General features: G+C 41.5%; 1 protein-coding gene across 4 annotated transcripts in view; it reads left to right on the top strand.

The window, feature by feature from the left end:
• The window catches only part of ACACA (acetyl-CoA carboxylase alpha), a 205,017-nt gene that overhangs the window by 89,962 nt on the left and 94,850 nt on the right, over nt 1–20,205 (top strand). For 3 of the 4 annotated variants that reach the window (XM_066636059.1, XM_066636061.1, XM_066636062.1), the window contains 6 exons: nt 3,678–3,701; nt 11,667–11,810; nt 12,844–12,940; nt 14,195–14,302; nt 18,214–18,270; nt 18,613–18,657. In XM_066636059.1, the coding sequence (XP_066492156.1) occupies nt 3,678–3,701; nt 11,667–11,810; nt 12,844–12,940; nt 14,195–14,302; nt 18,214–18,270; nt 18,613–18,657 (475 nt within the window). The remainder of the gene's footprint in view (nt 1–3,677; nt 3,702–11,666; nt 11,811–12,843; nt 12,941–14,194; nt 14,303–18,213; nt 18,271–18,612; nt 18,658–20,205) is intronic. The other variant, XM_066636060.1, reaches the window with a different exon arrangement.

Raw genomic sequence — 20,205 nt, 5'->3', positions numbered from 1 at the left:
ACCCCCCATGCAGACTCTGCATGCTCAGGGCAGAGAGAGCAAAGTGTATTCCTTTTGTTGCAGCTGGTGCTTTGAGAAGGGTCAATTACAACTGGCTGTGCTCTAGAGACGCTCCTGGACCAAAAGCCCTGCTGGTGGCTCCCTTATCACCATTCTGCTTTCCACACTGCTGGTTATTCTGAAAAGATCATCAATTTACCGTCTTGGTGTGTCTTGCAAATGATACCCAAGTGCCATTTCTGATGGGGGGGCAGGGGGCGGACAGGAAAATGCATCCTTTAAAAATTACATGTGGGGGGAGAAATGGAAATTTATGCAAATTGTCTTGCTAGGCGGGGGTAGCCCAATAACTTAACTGAGAGGAAAGAGGTATCTGGCACACAGAGTTGGGCTGAATTTGTGGTTTTGAATTCCAGCTTGTGTTGTCTGCATTTTGTGGTGTTTGTACTGTTTTGTTGATAGTATTTTATATGGTCAAGGTTTTTTTTTCATTTTTTGTCTTGTCTTTTGTGGTCCCTTCACCACCGCTTGTGTTGATTCCTGTTGGGGCGGTGGGGAGGAAACTCCTCCTCCAAGAACGTGTACTGTGCCTGCGGCCATTTTGAAAATGTTTCTACATCAGGAATGGACATGGGCTAGAATTCAGTGAGTTATTAAGGACTTGAGCAGGTCTGGTTCCAGGTTTGAGAAAGCCCTCTGTAATGGTGATCTCTAGTGGGTACTCTCCTATCTGGGTGGGTCCTCATCCCTTACTGTGGTAGTTCGTCTTATAGTGGACATTGTAGTACAAAAACAGGGCAGATAGCAGGTGCTGGCTAGAACGTTGCATTTGCTGACCTGCTGAGATTGAAAGAAACTTGTGTTGTCTGCTTCAGTAAGGAGAGGGGGGGAGGCTACCCAGCCGGTGGTTGGCTAGGCCCGGTCCTTCCTGGGAGATCAGGGTAGGTGTCAGAAGTGGGCCGCTGGATTTGGACCACAGGCACTCCAGCCTCTTGCCTATATCACAAACGACATTGTGAAGCACCCCTCCGTTTCACAAGTGGTTTGCAATATAGCAATGAGGGCTTGAGAAGGGACGAGAGGCCTGGTTTTTGAGAAGCCAAAGTCCCCTTGGATTCATGAGTCATACCCAGCTTAATAGGGCTTGGCTGTGGTCTACTTCCCAAGAAGACCCTGTTGCAGTCCTTTATTTCCCATTATACTCTTCAGAGTCTTTGCTTACCATTTTTATCTCCAGGTTTTAAAAAAGTAAGTTATTAATGTTGTTAACCTTCACAGTTATGTTGAACAAGGTATGAAAATTTGAGAGCTGACAATTTTGTTGCTGAAGGATTTTCAAACATGTGGTTAAATGTCTCTTCTTCCTCAACTTTTCCATGTTGTTTCCCCAATGGCCTATTATGGGCACAATCCAGAAAGCTAAAGTTGGTAAAGTCTGATATTGATCTTCCCCTGCCCCTTGAAAAGCAAATTAAAGTTTGGAGCAAATTATGTCAGCTTGTTCTCTGGTTACATGTTCAGGCATTCTAAGACATCTTCATTAATCCAAAATCCATTGATGAAGTCAAGCTGGGTGTCTGCTTATCACAAATGATAATGTGAATGGGCCCTTTGTCTCTTAAGAAAAAATAACCTTATACAGTGAACCTTATACACTGAAACCCAGTGAATTTACTGGGCTAATGAAGGGAAGGAGTGTCAATGCTGAAAGTCTGTTGAATGTGAATGCACTGGTGTCAGTAGTCGTGCATGCACCATAATGTATATGACTTGTCTTTAATGAAGCAGACAATGTCCATTATTTGCAAAGTTGGTTAAATGGAGATTCCTTGAATCTAGGGTTCTCTGTATAACATAATTTGGATAAGATCCAGTTGAAGAACTTTTTTGAGTTCTATTTATTTCAGTGGAGGAGGATTAAGCACATTGTTGAACATATGAAGCTACCTCCTTCCAAGTCAAACCACTGTTCAGTCTGCCCCAGTATTCTCCACACTGATTGGGTATGACTCTCCAGGGTTTTATTTGGGGGTGTGCGTGTATCCTTCCCAGCCAATCTCTGGAAATGCAGAAGGGATTGACCTGTAGCATGCACAGCAGATGTTCTACCACTGATCTACAGGCCACTATAGCTCTTCAGCTCATTCATTGAAATAAGTGGGACTCATTAACTTTGGCTGGATCATTCTCTATAACTATTTCATTCTGTCTGAACATTGCTGCCTACTTTCCAGTCTTGAGGTGGAATGAGTGGTGGAGAGATTGAGCAGTGCCATGAGCTCAAGGCTTCTCATTCAGTTCTCTCTAGTCTTGAACCTTGTTGTCTTGACTGCAGAACCTTAGAATTGAATTAGGCACTCAGTTTTGCCTTTCCTTCCTCTATTTTCTGGAGTGTGTTTGCCACCTATAAAAGGATTCCGGCATACATCTGCCACTGATACATTGTGTAGTGCTGTGTAATTCTGCTGCCTAACTAGTCTCTGCTTCAGCTTACCCTGGCTGTAAAATGGGTTCACCAGCAGCCTAATGGTGCTAAAGACTAGCTTACTCTCACTCTCTCTTGTGTGCAAGAGAGATTTTCTTTGAGATACTCTAGTAATGAAATGTTGGGCGGAAATGCAGCATCGTTAATCATGACCACAAGCTGCTTTATCTTTTTCTCTCTCTTTTTTGTTTTGCCTCTGCTTGTTTTGACATGTGAAAGTGGTTAAATAAGACCTTCTGCCTTACTCAGCCATAGAAGCTGCTTTATGGAAGTCAAGTCAATCAGATTGCTCTTCGTAAATTAGATGGAATCCCATTGGCACAAATGAGAGGAAAGTATACCCTCAGGTGTTTTTATTTTTAATGGATACAGCACTGTGTTTCGAGCTGTAAATCTCATCCCAAAGGGTAGCACAACGTAAACAAATAAGCAAAAGCATCATGGACTCAATGACTGGTCTAGGTCTAGGTAGTGCATTTTATTATCCATACACACAGCAGGAATCTTACATGAAAGTGCAATGTCTTCTTCTTCTTCTTCTTGTTTCTTAAGCGTGGGGCAAACTGCTTTGTAGTTTTAAATTATCTCCTGAGTATAAAAAGTGAAAGATGCCTTTAAGTATAAATGTGACGGCAACCACATTGGTTTGTTTTTTTAAGAAGTTATTGTCTTGAAAGAGATGTCCTGCTTCATGTATATTTGTGAAAGCCTTTTGTGTAAAACAAAGGAAATTGTTGACTCCAATCCAGGGCAAAGTGTTCACGCTGAAATCTCATTGAAATCAATAACTGTATCCTAGTTGTCTTGTTGATTCCAGTGGACTTAAGCATGACAGACTTTCTCTGAATTGGGCTCTATGGGTTTCTTTTTACGTTGTGGCCATCCTGAAGGGTGTGTCAGATCTTTTAAGAATAAAAACTGCTCTGTACAGTAGCTATTTTCCAGATATATTTCCTCTTGTTTGGGGCATTGATTTGGAGATGCTCTTCTTGTTTCCTCTTTGGGGAATCCCATTTGGTTCTGCCTAAAAGTATATGTCAAAATGTATGGCTTCTGCAAAATGGTAGCCTTGTGGCTTCTGCTCTGTACATCAGCTTAAATGACAATTTTTTTTCAATTTTAATTCTTTATTTGTTTTTAGTGATGGCTTTCACTAACCAATCTGTAACTAACTGTGGTTGTTTGATTACAGAGGGAACATACCCACGCTCAACAGGTACAGTAATTATCCTCATTTTTAGATCTGAAAAAAGTTAGTTGTTAGAAGGATGCATAGTTTTTAACCTTTTTAAGTTTGAATATAACAATTCTAACTCTTTAATTTTGTTTTTGGAATCCTCACTTGGAATCCTAATACTACTACTGCTCCTCTCACATTGTTGTGGTTGTTAGTTTTTCTCCTCATCTTCCTTTAAAAATTGTTTTTACTGCTTTTTTCTCCTCCCTTCCCATGTTTAAATATCAGCTTTTGCATGCACTAAGCTATGAAACTTAACACTCACTGTTCCCTTGTGGGCTCAACTTTCCCTGCTTTGCTGAGTTGTTCCAGGCCTTGAAATAAAAAGATCTAAAAGTCCACCCTCCACTTTCTTGGGGTTGTACTTTTTGTCTCTTCTTCCTCTAACAAGATGGCCACTAGTTGGCAAGTGACTGATGGGGTGATGCAGCAAAACACACATTCTGTTTTCACAGGAGTTTCTGGGATCCTGAGTTGCTTGTGTAGTTTATTGGATTTTGCATGCTTGGATATTAAAATTTTTAAAATATCAGAGGGTGTGCGCAGGTAATACTGACCTCCTCCAAGACCTTGGATTCCACTAGGGGGAAGGTGGTCAGGAGCAGATCTTGGTATTTCATGCTTCCTTCCTGGAATCTCATATTTAAATAGCCAAGTTGCATTGGCTCTATATCTGCATTGACACTTAGCTTAAAGTGTCCCTGTGGAGTAGAATTTTACTTTCCATATATAATTTAGATTGGGACTGAAGATTGGTCTCTTCAGATTCCTGTCCCCAGCTTAGTCATACCCTTCACAGCTTTTAAAAATGGGCAAGAAAGTAGTAGGGAAAGGAGCGTATTAATGTGTCTATGCTAATCATATTTACAAGTTCAATAAGCCCCAACGTATTAGGGACAAGAAGGCATTGATAGGCTCAACTTATGAATGCAACCTTGGATGCCCACAAGGTGCTGGTAGCCTGGTGCAAATCTGTTTTCTAGTGGTGACTTTGAATACACAGGTACTTTTGTCCTCCTTATGTTCCCCATGTACCAATCAGATGATTGTATGCTGTGCTTAATTTGAACTTTGAATACACTGGTGGATATCTTCCCACCTGTCCCCAATAGATTTAAAATGTCCACAAATCATTGTGAGTTCTTTGAAAGGATTGATACTGATTGGTTGAGGTAGTCATTTGAATTGGTTGCTCCCAAAAAAAATGTTTGATAAATTGCCATTTTGGGGAAAAAAATTATTAGCGGAAATAATAGCATAACCAGATTTGGAAAGGCTTAGGAATTCGAGCTGTAAGGTCTCAATGAGTCATGGAGCAATTTTTTCCATTTTTTTTCTCACTGGAGTAAAATTGTCTCTTAGCTGTACCACTGAAGGCGGAGTGTACTCTTGACTGAATGTTCCTCCATGCAAAATATATAAACCATGCACCCAATGAGCTTACACGTCAGGGATTACTTGTAGCATAGTTTTTTACATGTAAAATTTGGTTTTAGAAGGAGCACATGATCATGAGACCTTCCAGTTGGAAGTGGTACAGTTGAGACTGTTTTCTTATCTCCGCAAGCCTCCATTTTAGTCTGACCACAGCCTTGCTCCAAGGGCTCTGCCAGGCACAGGTGTGTGTGTAGTATTAATCCCAAAATAGCAGTATAACCAATAATAAAACCCTTATGTCATGTCTTCATGGCAGTTTGGCACTCATGTAGTCTGCATGCTGTCTGATTCACTGATTCACAAGTGCAGGGGTCTTCAGGAAATGCTAGATTTTGGCCAGTTCACATTCCAAATGAGTTCGTAGTAGGACTGGCAAGGACTCTTCAATTGCCCCAATTTGCTTCTTGCTCCTGGTGCAAGAATGTCCTGGAGCAAAAATTATTGCATTTTCCAAGAAAGTAATTCTTCCGTTGTATCCCTTTATCTTCCTGGGAAGCAACTTGTTTTCTTGGAGACCAGTTTGACTTGGAAGTGAGAGGGTGATAAGCCAGCACCTTCCATCCCCTGATGTAGTGTGCTGAGAAGTTCTGTTCCCATAAGCCTGCGGTTTTCAAACTCTCTGGGTGTTTGAAACCCACACCAAGTCCTTGAGGGGAACCCTACAGACAGTTGTGCAGTGCTCCCCGCACCCCTGGGAGGCTGCAGGAGGCTCTGGTAAGTGCACCCAAGCCCCTGCAGCCCCCTGAACTTGGGGATTGTGCCACTACCTCCTCCCTGCCTCCTTGCTGCCCCCGCCCCTTAAGGGTAAAGAGGCCAGGGCCCTCAGGCTGGGGCATTGCAATGCCCCAGTCTGAAAACCTCTGCCATAAGCCATACTTCTAGGTTGGCAAGAGGTAGTGGTTAGAAGCATAGGCCAGATGTGTCCCAGGGAGTTCTAGCTGCTGATTTTTAGATTGCTGAGTCAAGCTTGTAACTTGGCTTGCAGTGTGAAGAGAGACTCCTGCCCGAAAGTGATAGATATAGGTTCACCAAACCATAGTATTAGAAGTGGCTCACACAACACACACTGCCCCCCCAAAAGGCTTAACTTTAATGCAAGGTATCCCTACTCTTATGACATTATATCCTCCCTTGAGTCATGCTATGTAGAGGACTGTTGTGCTGTGTACTTTCCTTATTATTTCATTCTTACTTGCTTCTTGTACTGCCTTTCTGATCAGGAAAGTTAACCCTTCAGGCCGAGACAGATTATTGCCAGCAGCCTGCCCCACAATGCTTATGTCATCAATACTGTACACAGTGTTGAGTTGGCGTAGCTTCCTTTCTATCTTTGATTTCCTTGGGTGCCTTCGTCAGTCTCCATTTTCCCTGATTTCTTTTAAAAAAAAAATTATCTTCTCTGGTTGGTGGTATTTCTTCTTCTTTTTTTAAAAAAGATTACTCATTAAATGCAAGCCTTTGAAGGTAATAAAAGCAGGTTCTGTTACCACAGAGGGATATTGTAAAACTTTGAAAACAAATGTGAATAGCTTTAGTCTCAGTTATGCTCCAAGTTCAGGATTTTGTGTAGGGACAGCCATTTTGTGCTGTCTCTTTTATAGATACTCACCTATTTAACTCCTATTTTTTGGTGAACATTCCAATCTTACCTGGGACTTCCTAGCATCTATAAGTTTAAAAATTTAGCACTGTGGAGCCAAAGCAAAGAAACTTTTTGTCACCATTTGTATCTATGAGCAACTTAGGCAAGTGCTCAGTTCTCCCATTTAAATCCATGGGGCTGAAAAGTCTGACCTCAACTGGATTGTACCCATTATATTTGTAATCGGATGGGTCCCTTCTGTCCATAAAGCTACTTGAATTGCATCCCATAGCAGTGGCTCCTGAAGGTCATACCCCTCTTTGAATAACTGAATTGTGTGTCTATCCCATTCAAATGTATGTAAAGATATGAAGCTGACTTATGCTGAACCAGACCAGTGACCCATCTAGCCAGGTTTTGCCTGTACTGATTGGCATGGCTCTTCAAGATCTTTAGCAGAGATTTTTCCCAGCCATCCTACCCAAGTTGGAGATGCTGGCATTGAAACATGGGACTCTCTCCATGTCTTCGAGAGAGAGACATACAACCCTGTTACATACCCATTATAGACCCTGTCTCCCATTACAGTTTCTATGTGGCCCAAATCCTGTCTCTGCCCCCCTCCCCCACTGCAGTTCAGTGGTTCCTGTCCTCAGAGACAACCCAGTGCTTGAGACGGACAATCCAAATGTCACCCCCAACATAGCAGAAATATATTCCTTAAGGGCGCAGTCCTAACCCCTTATGTCAGTGCTTTCCAGCCAATGGGACATGTGCTGCATCCTGCAGTTGGGTGTCACTCATGGAGGCCTCCTCAAAGTAAGGGAATGTTTTTTTCCCCCTTACCTCAGAGCTGCATTACCCTTATGTCAGTGCTGGAAAGTACTGACATAAGGGGTTAGGACTGCATGCTAAGTTACACCAACTTCTTCAGTAGTTTCCCCTACTTTGCAGAGGGAGTTTTAGACTCTAAGCAAGAGTTTTTCAATCCCTTACCTCACACCTTGGTCATACAAAAAAGAATCTCTGCACTCAGCCCTTAGTAAGCCAGCAGGCATTGGTGGTAACAGACACCAACAGACATTAGTGGTAAGTTGTACAGGGGTGGGAGAAAAGGTGTTTTGTGTTTACTTTTTAAATTCTGTTTTCCTTAAAGTGCTTGAGTTCAAAGGATAGGATTCTCAAGTTTTTTTTGGGAAACTCTGCTTCTCTCCCTACTAGTATCAGCAAGTTCCTGTTTTTAAGCACTGGGGGGGGGGGGGAATTGATTGGATCACATGGATATATAAGGTGAAGGCCCATTGTTTAGTGGCAGATCAGATTTAATGCAGAAAGTCTCAGGATCAGTTCCTGACTGCATTTCTAATAGAGCTGGAAAAGACCCATCCCTGAAACCACAGAGAGCTGCTGTCATTTCGTTTAGGCAGTCCTAAATTAGATGGACCAGTGGTCTGACTCAAGAGGGAGCAGCTACATATATTCATATATCTGAGAATCAAACAGATGTTATGTAAAATGCACAGCTGCCATTGGAAACAGCAGCAGGTCTAGTTTCCCCATCTTTAATGTCTGTTAGAACTTATCCATGAATTTTGATAATAATAATAAACTAATAATAAACTTTATTTTTATCCCGCCCTTCTCCCCAAAGGGACCCATACTACTACGACTATGATACTACGAGTATAATGTTCTGTGTTTTCCCTGCCCCCCCCCCACCCATTGGGGTAGAGAGAAAACAGAATGCAATGTTAGGATATATGTTCTTATAGACATTATTGAAGGGGTGGAGAGAGCTGGATGCATGCTTGGTGTTAAATCTAATCTGACCCATAAAGGCAATAGTTTTGGATAGAACACTGCTGAGGGAGGTCAGATTCATAAGGCATCAGCCCTTGTACAACTGTATACAATACTGTACTATTTGAAAGGTGTTTGCAATCCAAAGCTGGATAATGGGGAGCCCCTCTTACCATCAGAAACCAGAAAAGGAAATAAATATTGCTTTATATTCCAGGTTTATTCTTCTTGTGGTTTCTAAACATATTTCAATGTGTGTGTGGTTATATTTTTGTTTATATTTTTGTGTGTGTGAGTGTATGTATTTGTAATCTTTGTTCTCAAAGACTAAATCTTTTAGCCAAACTTTTTCTGGCCATTTAATCTGCAAATTAGAAAACACTGTCTACTGTCCACATCTGTATGTTTCAAGTGTATCCGAATGTTCCAAGTTTCGCTAGTTCAGGGGGACTGATACAATTTGGGGGTGATGCGGTCATAAATCATCCTGTGAACTATGTGGGAGGGGGAAAGCTGCAATTCTGCAAGTGGCCAAAATTCCAACTTTAATATTTTAAATACAAATAGCACCGTTCCTACTGGTATAGTGTAGTGGGTAAGAGACAGCGCTACAAATCAGCAAGTTCATGGTTTAAATCTCACCTTGGCTGTGAATTCCCTAGGTCGGTGGTTCTCAAATTTTTGGGAGTTTTACTCCTGAGATAAGTCTTTGTGGGGGTGGGGTCAAGGGCAGCGAAGTGATCCCCAGGATTGTGTTGCTAACAAGGGTGAAAAGGGATATGCTTTTACTTACTACAAGCTGCTGAAGTTGCAGGGAGCCCCATGCAGCCCTCCACAGGGCTTCCAAAGACTTGGAATATTGAAAAGAAGAGTTCACAAAGGGCTTCCTGTTTGCAAACAAACTAAGAAGTTCTTTGCAAACTCTTCTTTTCAACATTCCAAGCTTCGGGGAGTCCTGCAGAGGGCTCTGCGGGGCTTCCCATAACTCCTGCAGACTGTCAAAATACACCCCTTCCCCCCCATTAGTGACGTGATCCTGGGGATCATGTCACTGTCCTCGCCCCACCCCGCTCCTTAAAGGCACCAGGGGAGTGTTACATGAGCTGGTGGGTCACGACCCACCAATTTGGGCAATGTACACTGCCCTAGGTAGCCATAGACATGCTGCCCTTTCCAGGCAGAACTGGAAGATGACTGAAGTTTTGCAGAAGTGAAAAATTTAGTGAACCATGTATATCCATAAACTATACATTGTTTTCTTAAAAAATGGAAAAACAGTACATAAATTTTAAAATAAAGCTAAACACGCACCTAATATATTCCAACCAAAAGCTAAACATCTGTTTACACATTAAAGACTCAAATACTGCATCTTGAAATCTATGTGTTTACCTCTAAAACTATTCATCATTTTATTATTAACAAAGTGCCTAGAATGTGCTAGGCGCTGTATGGAAATAGATTAAAAACTGAGGTCCCTGCTTTTAGCCTTGCAACCTGAAACCATTGACCTTGACAAAGAGAATTTCCAACATGCAAATTTGAAATATGAAAAGAAACTACAAAAATATCTATTTAAAAAATAATTAAATAATTAAAATATCTATTAAAATAGATTGGCAGTCGTATTTCCACACTACATGTTGCAGAGAAACAAGATTTTTGGGGGGGAAAAATGACTGCAATTTCCATCCTACCTTTTAATTAGAAAAAAAAGAAGGAAAAAGCCCAAGGCGGAAGATTCTGTGATCTTAACTGGGTAAATAACAAAAGACTATTACCAAAGCAGCTGTGAAAAGCATAATGAGACCAAACTTATAGCGATTGGCTGCACTCCAAAGTGCTGGGGGGATCTGGTGCACACACGGGACTCCGTATATATCCATGAAACATTCCACAGAAATTCTAAAGAATGGGAGAAGCATCTGCTCATTTGGAGCTTCCTGAAATTGTTACCCATGTGCACACACTGAATCATCTGAATTGCAGAAATTGTGTCTCTGAACCTTTTCCTTTTTATGATAGCACTAACAAGTCCATGTTAGCTCCCAGTGTACTTCCAGACTTCTCCCCTACTTCCTGTCCTTGCTTCTTTGGCTAGCAGCTTATTGTGGGTGAAAGTTGGTGACTTTTTGCTGTAGCTGGGAGGTCACTAAAGCCACTATCTGTATTGTCTCCTACACTGAACAAATCTGGTTTTAGTGAGGTGACTTAAATTATAACCTAAAGCCATATTGTAGCAGAAATGTTTATGGTCAAATACGACATACCAAGAAGCTATTCTGAGGCTCATTATGTGTTAACAAAGCATCAAGACTATGATTGGATAGTGTCCCACATCTGTATGCTGCTTGGCGATCATGTGGGTTTTTTTTTGTTTGCCTCTTAACACAAACAAGAATTAATCAACTGATGATATCATCACTCTGATTGAAGAAACACCTCCCTCTTTTTGTTTTCCATGGAAGTACCACTGCAGAGTGAAATAGTCATTTCAGTTATAAGAAACTCGTGTTTGGCTCATCATCTGTAATACAGTAGGCAAGAAAGCTCTTTTTGAACCCATTTTTTTCGCTCCTCCTGGAGCCAGTTTTAACATCTTGTTAGCAAATCATTTAACTTCATTCCAAGTGTATTGGAGGTAACTGAATCTCTTGAAAGTGCATTGGTATGGCAGATCCCAATGTGGAGCAATTGCTTCAATTTACAATACTCTGCATTAAAGAATACTGATAATCAGATTCTACCTTAGCCCTGCTGTTGTCCTCCTTCCATGTTGAGTAATGAGTGCAATGGGCATAAATCATCCTGGAATTAACATACAACTATGTGAAGTTCAGTCACGAACGTATTTGTAGGGATGAGTAAACACTGTGGAAGCAACCCTACACATAACTTTGAAAATACAGATCTACTACTGCTTTTTCTTTTTCTTTGAAACCACATTAGTCATTCTGTTACTGAGTTCAAACCATGTATGAGTTTGCGGTTTCTATATATCTTTAAAGACCTAAAATGAACTTTAAGGCCTTTTAGATTGCTGCCAAGCACATCTCTTGTTTTCATGGTCTCTTTTGGTCCCTGCTTCTCTCCTAACACATGATCTTATTTGAACTACTGTTTAGAATGTCCTTTTCATCCAATCTCAACCATTACGGGATGATCCATGTAGCCAGTGTGAGTGACGTCCTCTTGGACAACTCGTTCACCCCACCATGCCAGCGAATGGGCGGAATGGTCTCCTTCCGGACCTTTGAAGACTTTGTTAGGTAAGCAGGGGAAGAGTGGGAAGCAGCATTGATGGACAAATGTCTGCAGCCTTACCCTACTTATTGTGTTCATCTGCTTTTTCTCTTTCCTGACTTCCCTGGTTCACATCTACAGTCTATGTACTTTCCCTATTAATGTGCATTCACTGTGTTCCATTGGCTAAGAACCTGCTCAAAAGCAACTGATCACAATATTAATTAACAGAAATGCACTATTGTTTGTTGGGGAAGTTCTCCAACTGTGACTACTGTGAGAGGTTGTGATGAGAGGTTGTGATAAAGAAATTAGTCCAGTCCTCCTTCCCTGATTTCTTCCCATTCTCTATTGGCCTACTTCATTCTGAACTTCCCATGGAATCTCCTGGGTAGCTGTCAGGAGCAGGGGGAATCTTTTTGCATAGGGTACCCTTTTATCTCCTACCACAAAGTTAGGTCCAAGTTGAAGTAGGGTGTAGGTGAGAAACAATAGCCAAAAAGTCCCTGCTCTCAATGAGCTTGCAGTCGAAACTTAGTCAGTTGGAAGGGATAAGGTGGCGAGTTATGAACATGAGGAAATGTGACTGTACATACTTAGACTGGATTGGAGTAGAGTTTACTGCTATGATTGAGGATTAAAGGCTGGTATACCAATGGCTTTGGTGAAATAGTGATTTTTTTTTTTTTAGAAGGCTCTGAATAAGGAGTTGGGGGCACCATATCTGTGTTTGGGGAGTTCTAGACATAAAATGCAAAGGATCCAATGTGGAAAGTTCATTAATCCAAAAATGTCACAAGGGTTTTGTTTTGTTTTTATTGTGAGATTGTGTGTTTGTCTTCTAGTGCTAGAGTGTCTGGCTAACCAGGTTTGGTTTTTGCTTAAAGAGGGTGGGCAATACCTTTGCTTTTGCATCCATTATGTATATCTGGATTGTTGTTTTGCTGCTACTGAATTTAGGGCTTGTGGAGGCATTGTGCGAAAAATAAATCAGATTTGGGACTGCCCTAGGTCTTTTCCACCTGCTGTCTCCTGCAATTTTTATTATTCTGTTTTCAGACTTTTTGATGAAGTCATGGGATGCTTCTGTGATTCTCCTCCTCAAAGTCCCACCTTTCCAGAAGCAGGCCACCCATCCTTGTATGATGAAGATAAGGTACAGTATTGTCTGAAGTATACCTTTGACCATAGGAACACTTCTAAGAAATGGTGGTAGTGGAAGAGCACCAGGCTATTCATTTTACAAATAGACTTGCAAAGCACCCATTGTTTTAATGAGTGGGCACTGTATGGAGGGAGTGCTTACTTGATTTATTTATAAGAAAACTTCATACTCCAGTCTTCAAAATAAGTCAAAATGGTTCACAAATGAGTTAACATGATGTATCATTTTGAGTGATGCAACAAAATTAAGCATAAGAACCAAACCATGGGTAGAGCCTTAGATGTAGAATAAGTAGAGTGGCCCCACAGGAACAGTGTCCCTCACCCACTATGTGTTTTTTGATGGTGAGGGCCATCACCATCTCTCAGCAATATCTCTAGGTGCAGCATTTCTCCATGTGAATGAATGGCAGTCATTTATTTGTACAAGAGAAGAAAAAGTCAAGAGAGTCAATTCACTTAGAACAGGGGTAGGCAACCTTTTCGGGCAAAGGGGCCGGACATTTGGTGATGTCATCATGTCATTGCCAAACCTCTGTGTTGTTGAGCTCCTGGAAGCGGCTGTGCAAAGCTCAGCTTGTGTGGCAAAGCCTCCCATCCAATTTACTGTGTGCTGGACAGGACACAGGGACTCTGAGCCTGGGCAGGCAATTCTGCTGTGCCCTGTCCAGTGAGTGGCAAATTGGGTGGGAGGCCAGTCTCCATGCAGAGCATATAAGTTTAGTTGGCTGGCTAGATTCAGCCTGCAGGTTGTAGGTTGTCCTGACTTGGAGAGTGTATTGGGGAGGGATGAAATCTTTCCCCAGCAGGTGATCTCGGTCCCTGAGAAGTCCATTTATTTTTGTTTCTTCACTCTTCAAATGTAAATCTTTTTGGAGTGAGAGTGGTGCATTTTGAAGGCTAGAAGGAAAAATATCTGCTGTAAATTTGGAAACCATTGCATTACTGTAGCAAATTCCTGGGTACAAATATGGAGTGGAATCTTAGCTGTTGTTGGTTTTATACAAGATCTTATTATTCTTAGCTTTTAAAAAAGAAAAAGTATAACAAGTTATTTAGTTATCTTATCTGGAATTTAGATTTTTCCATTTCAATATAACATAGCTTCATTATTTATTCGAGCAAGTTGCAATTGGAGTCGGTTTTTACTTTTAAGTTGTTAAAGGATGGACATGCTCCCTCCTTCATACTTTCTATGTCAGATGATCCAGTTCAGTTATTTCTGTTGATTTACTTTGAATCGCAGAGTGCTAGGGAGGAGCCCATTCACATCCTGAATGTTGCCATTAAGACAGATTGTGACATAGATGATGAAGGACTGGCGGCCATGTTCAGAGAGTTTACGCAAAGCAAGGTGAGTGTAACATAACTCCAAAGCCCTTTTCTCCCTTCTGAAGTGAAGACTGAGTAAGCGCAACTGAACTGTGAATGTGTATTCTCCCACCGATTATTCACCTTCTTCTCATCACTGTTGCCTCCCTGGTATTAAATTTTAAATTGTACACTCTTTGGGGCAGGGACTATACATGCTGATGTTGGATATTAGCAACAGTAATAGCTGCCATTCCCAGGGACTGTTGGTGAGCAGTTTTCTTGTCTCAGATATTTGTTGTACAACCATCCCAATGCAGGAGCCATTGATCAAGTACTTTGTGGGTCCCCTTCACATTGAGGGGTAGGGCAGATAGCCATTTTGTTTACATACAGTGCAATGTCTACACCTCCATTGTTGTACCACTGAACACAGTGGGACTTAACATTATCGGTAAGGCAAGATGGTAGCTGCAGTGCCACTGCTGAAGAACACTCTAGGTCAGCATTTATTTTAATTTTATTTATTTATTTTAATTAGTACCAAAGTTGTCTGACTGCTGATATCAGCCCTGTTTATTGACTTACTGGTCTTAGTGAATGCAAGTGGAAGGAAACTTGCATCATCAAACTTCCCTGTACTCTGCTCAGTGCAGCAGCCTCCTGTGCCCCCCTGAAAATCCTCCTGTGAAGTGTGAGAGGTCCTTCCAGACCAGGGTGATATGAGGGAAGGATGGAGGATGAACAAAAATTCTTCCTCCCATGTAAATTCTTCCTCCCATTCTAGCCGCCCTGGGTCCCGTTAGGGAGAAGGGCGGGATAAAAATAAAGTTTTATTATTTTTTATTATTATTAAATGGGAAGGCCTTCCATTCACACCACTTAGCACCTAACCCAATTAAAGTGATGTTTCACTCTTCATTGGACAAGCACACTATGTGAGCACAACCCTAAAACCCTGGCCCCTCTTGTGATGATATTTACTAAAGAGAGTTTCCTGTATTGCATTCATAAAGTATTACAGGAGTGTTTCCGAGTGTCATACTTCCATGTCTGCAGTCTACATCAGGGGTGTCCAAAGTTTTTGGCAGGAGGGCCACATCATCCCTCTGACACTTTCAGGGGGCCAGGGGAAAAAAAAAATTACATTAAAATTTGAATAAATTTACATAAGTTTACATAAATGAATATATTAAAGATGAACTTATATGAATGAATGAAGGTCTTACAATAGCTCAAGGCCTATAAAAGGCCTTGCACAAAGCAAGGCTGGCCTTTCCTTTGCTGCCGCTACTGCATCATGGATGTGAAACAGCAAGCAGTGGAGGGAGCCCTAATCCCACAGCTCACGCGAGAGGTCAGTCTCCCTCATGCTGAGAGCAGTTGCGTCGGGCCAGTGCGGGCGCCAACAAATCTCCGGAGGGCCAGAGGCTCATTGGAGACTGGGGGCTCCCTGAGGGCTGCATTGAGAGGCTTCAAAGACCACATGTGGCCCCAGGGTCAGGGTTTGGGCACCCCTGGTCTACATTATAAATTCACGGAGCATTTTCTTTCAAATGCCAGACTTACAACAGAGATGGTTAAAACTCACCAAGCGGCATATTGGAAAAACTATAGATAAATTTGGAAGTGCTCTTAATAGGGAGTGGCTCAGTATGGATTTCTTTTTTTCTCCAATACATCCTTCATCCAAATCATAATTTCTCTCTCTTTAAATAAAGTACCCATCTAGGTTTAGTTTTACATTTGCATGAACAAGCTTGCGGCGCTTTTTAAAAGTGTGTATGTATAACAGGAGTAGGGGAGGCGTTGCACGTTAAAGCTATCAAATAGCTTGATCCAAGTTGTCTAAATAATTTTCTAGTCTCAGCATGTTGCAAGTAGGGTTTTTTCCTCCTTTTTTTTTAATAGAAATTAGGATCGTATACTTGTAAATGACTTGTGGAGGAGATTGAAGCAGACAGTGGAAATGGAGTTTCTCCAGGTGCTGGTACCTAATAGCGCTATAATAGCTGTTGAATCGCTGGGAGGTCTGCATTATTACAATGTAATCAGAATCCCGTTGCTATATACTTATTGTCTGACACTTGTGGAATTTTAAAAGCAATAATAATTTTTTGGGTAAATCACGGCATTATTATTAAAGTTATTTTCTTGCTTTTTCTTTGACTATCAGATGCTCATTTTCAAAGGGCTTTAACCTTAGTAAAACATTGTAGGTCTGCACTGGAAGGGGGTGGTTTTGCTCCTGATGCTCTGGTATGGTGCTTTCTCTCCTTTCCATCTCTATTTAACATATTTTTCATTTCTAATTTAAAGCGGGGGGGGGGGAACACAGGGCATTTCTAACAAAATAACTGCTGTGGTTGAAGTAGGCAACATACAGTGAGAAAACATCTGGAACTGCTATGGATTCATCTGTGACTTGGATCTTTTTTCTGTTGCAATTGTTTGCATCTTATTTCACTGACAAGCAGGCCTTGCTTTTGCCCTTAGGGGTTTATCAATTGCCATCTGTGGAAACTAGAAGGAAATCCACCACCACAGATTGACAGTAGTGTGTAAGATTGATTCTAAAAGGCCTTGGCCTGTGCGGTGTCTTGCTCTTTGACCCGAAAGAGCTGTCTTCCAATTGCATGTGTGTTGGCAAAGCCATCCCATTTGTGAGGGAGGCAGAAAAAAATTGGGCACTAGGACTAACCAAGGCCTCCTAGCTCCTGAGTTGGTATGCCAAATGAGGTGACTCTGTGCCTTCCCTTGTGGTGCACCTGCTGCCTGTCTTCTGGATTCAAAAAGCAAGAGAGGAGAGTATCAAGTCTTCTGCTCAGTTCCCATCTTCTTTCATGGAACAGGAGCAGGAGGAGTGGAGTTGGCCGGCGAATGAAGAAGACCATCCCCACCAGTCTGCCACTTCTAGTTAGTGCCTCAGTGGGTGTTGTGTTGAGCACCATTTAGAAGTGTCAAATCTTGCTCCATATGTGCCATCCTAGACCCTATCCTTACTAGCTCCAGGAAGAAATGCCTGCAGATTACCTCGACCAGTTGTTACCAACTTGGGGTACATGAACCCCCTAGAGGTACTTGCCAGGACCTTTAGGGGTACATGAAAAAGAATTGAATAATGGCGGAAAAAGGCAGGTCTGTATTAGAATGCCTTGTGGGGCTGGCAAGGCAGGAAGGAAGGCAGTTAGCTGGCTATGGAAACCCCAGCAACTGCTAGTTTCTGGTCATTGTGTATTATCAGATATGGATCAGTTGTTTAAAATATATAAATTTGAAATAACAGCAACTATATTTATTGTGAACATTTTGCTAATATGGGGGGTACAATTTATGGAAATGGGCTACCAAGAGGTACACAAGTGAGAAATCATTGGAAGCCACTGCACTTGACAGTCTGTGGTGGCGCTATCTTGATGTTGAGCTGTGATGAAAACTGAAGACTGGCCCTGTTCATCAAAGCTGCTTATGTTTGCTCAACAGTAAAGGAAGGGCAACTTATACATGGCCATAGTTTCAATGGTAGAGCACTTACTTTGCATACAGAATGTCTCAGGTCCACTCCCTTGCATCTCCAGGTTGAGCTTGAAACTCAGCCTGGCCTTGCCGTTTCCCTTGCCTGAAACTATGAAGACAAGACTGAACTAGATGGACCAATGGTCTACTAACTCAATAGAAGGTATCTGGTTAATAATGTGTTCTTAAATGCATTCTCCCCATGAACCTTCTTACTGATAAAAATCTTCTTTGCCTGCTGCTATCTTTTGAAGTTAGATAAATAGCTGCTAGGAACAGGGCCTTTTCTGTGGTGGTACCCGAAATGATGGAAAACCTCCCATGACTTTTTATTGGGTTCTATTTGAGTTGTCAAACTTTGAATATCTGTCAAACTTGGCTCACTTTTCTGCTAATTGGATTTGCCTGTAAGTTTCCTCCATTTTTTTTTTCTTTTAGAAATCTGTCTTGATTGACCATGGCATTCGGCGACTGACTTTTCTAGTGGCCCAAAAGGTATTTTGATTCTTTGCTCTTTCCATAATAGAGTGTAAAGACACTCTTCTTTATTTTTGACATTTTCATGATACTGCAAATCTTATTTATTTTTAATGGAAAAAGAATCACATTCACAATTTGCTTTTTATTTTACTTGTTCCTCTCCAACTGTGAGATGGCTTTTCAATAAGTTTTGTTGAGAAAATTAATTGAGAATTAAAGATGATGACAATATTCAACTGCTTGTGATTTTTTTGCCTTAATTTGTTTTTAATTTATGTACTAATTGCTAGATTTCTTCTGCTTTCCTCCTCCCCCCTCCCTCCCATCACCCCTTTCCATGTCTTTTTTGCTTACAAGGATTTCAGGAAACAGGTCAACTGTGAGGTGGATCAAAGATTTCATGTAAGTAGAAGGCTTCTGCAAATAAAATACAAAAAAATAAAATAGTTCCAGGTAACGTTTGTCTTTCAGTGGATGCTCGTGGACAAGAATAAAAGTCAGATATGGGTTATGTTTTCATGTTGTGTACTGATATCAGTCCTGTATCATCATCATCATATGACTCTGTGGTGGGTTAAGACATGATGGATGATGCTTGATGCTTTCTTGGTGGGCTTCTGCAGTTGGGGCCAACACTGTGATCCTAACTCAATCGTAGATCATGTGCTTTGCATTCAGAACATCCTGGGTTCCGTCAGCCCTCTAGGGTTGGCCTATAGTCTCCAGGAATCAGCATTGACTTCCAGATGATTACTGAAAGCAATCATGGGATTGGGGCCCATGATTTTAATGGGGCCTCCTGGAATTTCCAATGTTTTGTTTGTTTTTCTCATGAAACCTCCAGGTGTAGCTTCAGTTTGAGTTGGCAACCCTGTTCAGTCACCAGCATCTCTAGTTAATATAAATAGATTTAGTTATAGAAGACTAGGTGGCAAGTAATGGGGGAAATAAACCTCTCTCTGCCCGTGACCTTGGAAAGCCAGTGCTATTAGGAGCAGGCAGTATTGATGTAGATATAATTGTTGTATGATGAGTTATGAGTCAAATTTATAGGGGTCTCATGACTCATAATTACATGGGGGGGCATAGCTCTCTGAACCACCAAAACTTGCATGCTGCCCCTTGCCATTTGTGCAGTTGCTCTGGGCATGCTCATCTTGTTTCTGGGGAGTGAAGGAGGAACAAGAAACAATTACTACAGATAATTGAATGGTGATAAACTCCTCATTCAACTTGCCAAGTAGATCCTTCAGGGAAACTCTATGCTTTATGCTCCCAACATGTGCACCCAGGACTAGGAAGCCGGTCCTAGTCATTTTTCCCAGGGGTGTGTGTGTGTGTGTGTATGGTACAAATTTTGCGTGTTTGCTGTGAGGAGCACTGGCACACCACAAACATTTGATGCACAAAATGTGGTGCTGCCCTGTTTCCTCTTGTACTCTTACTAAATAAAAACTTGCCCCCTCTTTCTTATTTATTGTTTTGTGGACTGTGCTGTTGCAGTCTTACAGGCTTTCTCTGTTCCCTTTTCCCATATTTCTCTCTCCTGTCCCTTTCATTCCCTCCACTTTAAAAATATGTATTGCCAAGAATGTTTTCTGTTACCCAGGGTTAGGACATTAGTCGTGCTCTGTGGAGTAATAAGAGAGATTAGCCTACAGGCTTTAAAAAAGCAAGAGTATTGTTCCTCCCCTCCACAGTATCATCTGTCCCAGAATCCTTTGCGCAATGTTAAGGACTGAGCGACTTTACCCCCTTTTTATTGATGGCAGCAAATCTAAAGGCACATGCAGATACTGATCAATCAGTGGCTTTAAGACAGGAAGCTGGGAAAGTATAGAGTGCTTAAGCAAGAACCTGAAGGCTTTAGAAAGGAGAAATTGGGGAGACTTGAGAGAATAAAAATGGATAACTTGAGGAAAGGGAGTTTTTGAGTGCTTGTGAATAAAT

The sequence above is a fragment of the Tiliqua scincoides genome, chromosome 8 (genome assembly GCF_035046505.1).
Source record: "Tiliqua scincoides isolate rTilSci1 chromosome 8, rTilSci1.hap2, whole genome shotgun sequence".
In the NCBI taxonomy this organism is placed as follows: Eukaryota; Metazoa; Chordata; class Lepidosauria; order Squamata; family Scincidae; genus Tiliqua; species Tiliqua scincoides.
The sequence above is the reverse complement of the archived record's forward strand: the minus strand, read 5'-3'. Positions and strand labels throughout refer to the sequence as shown.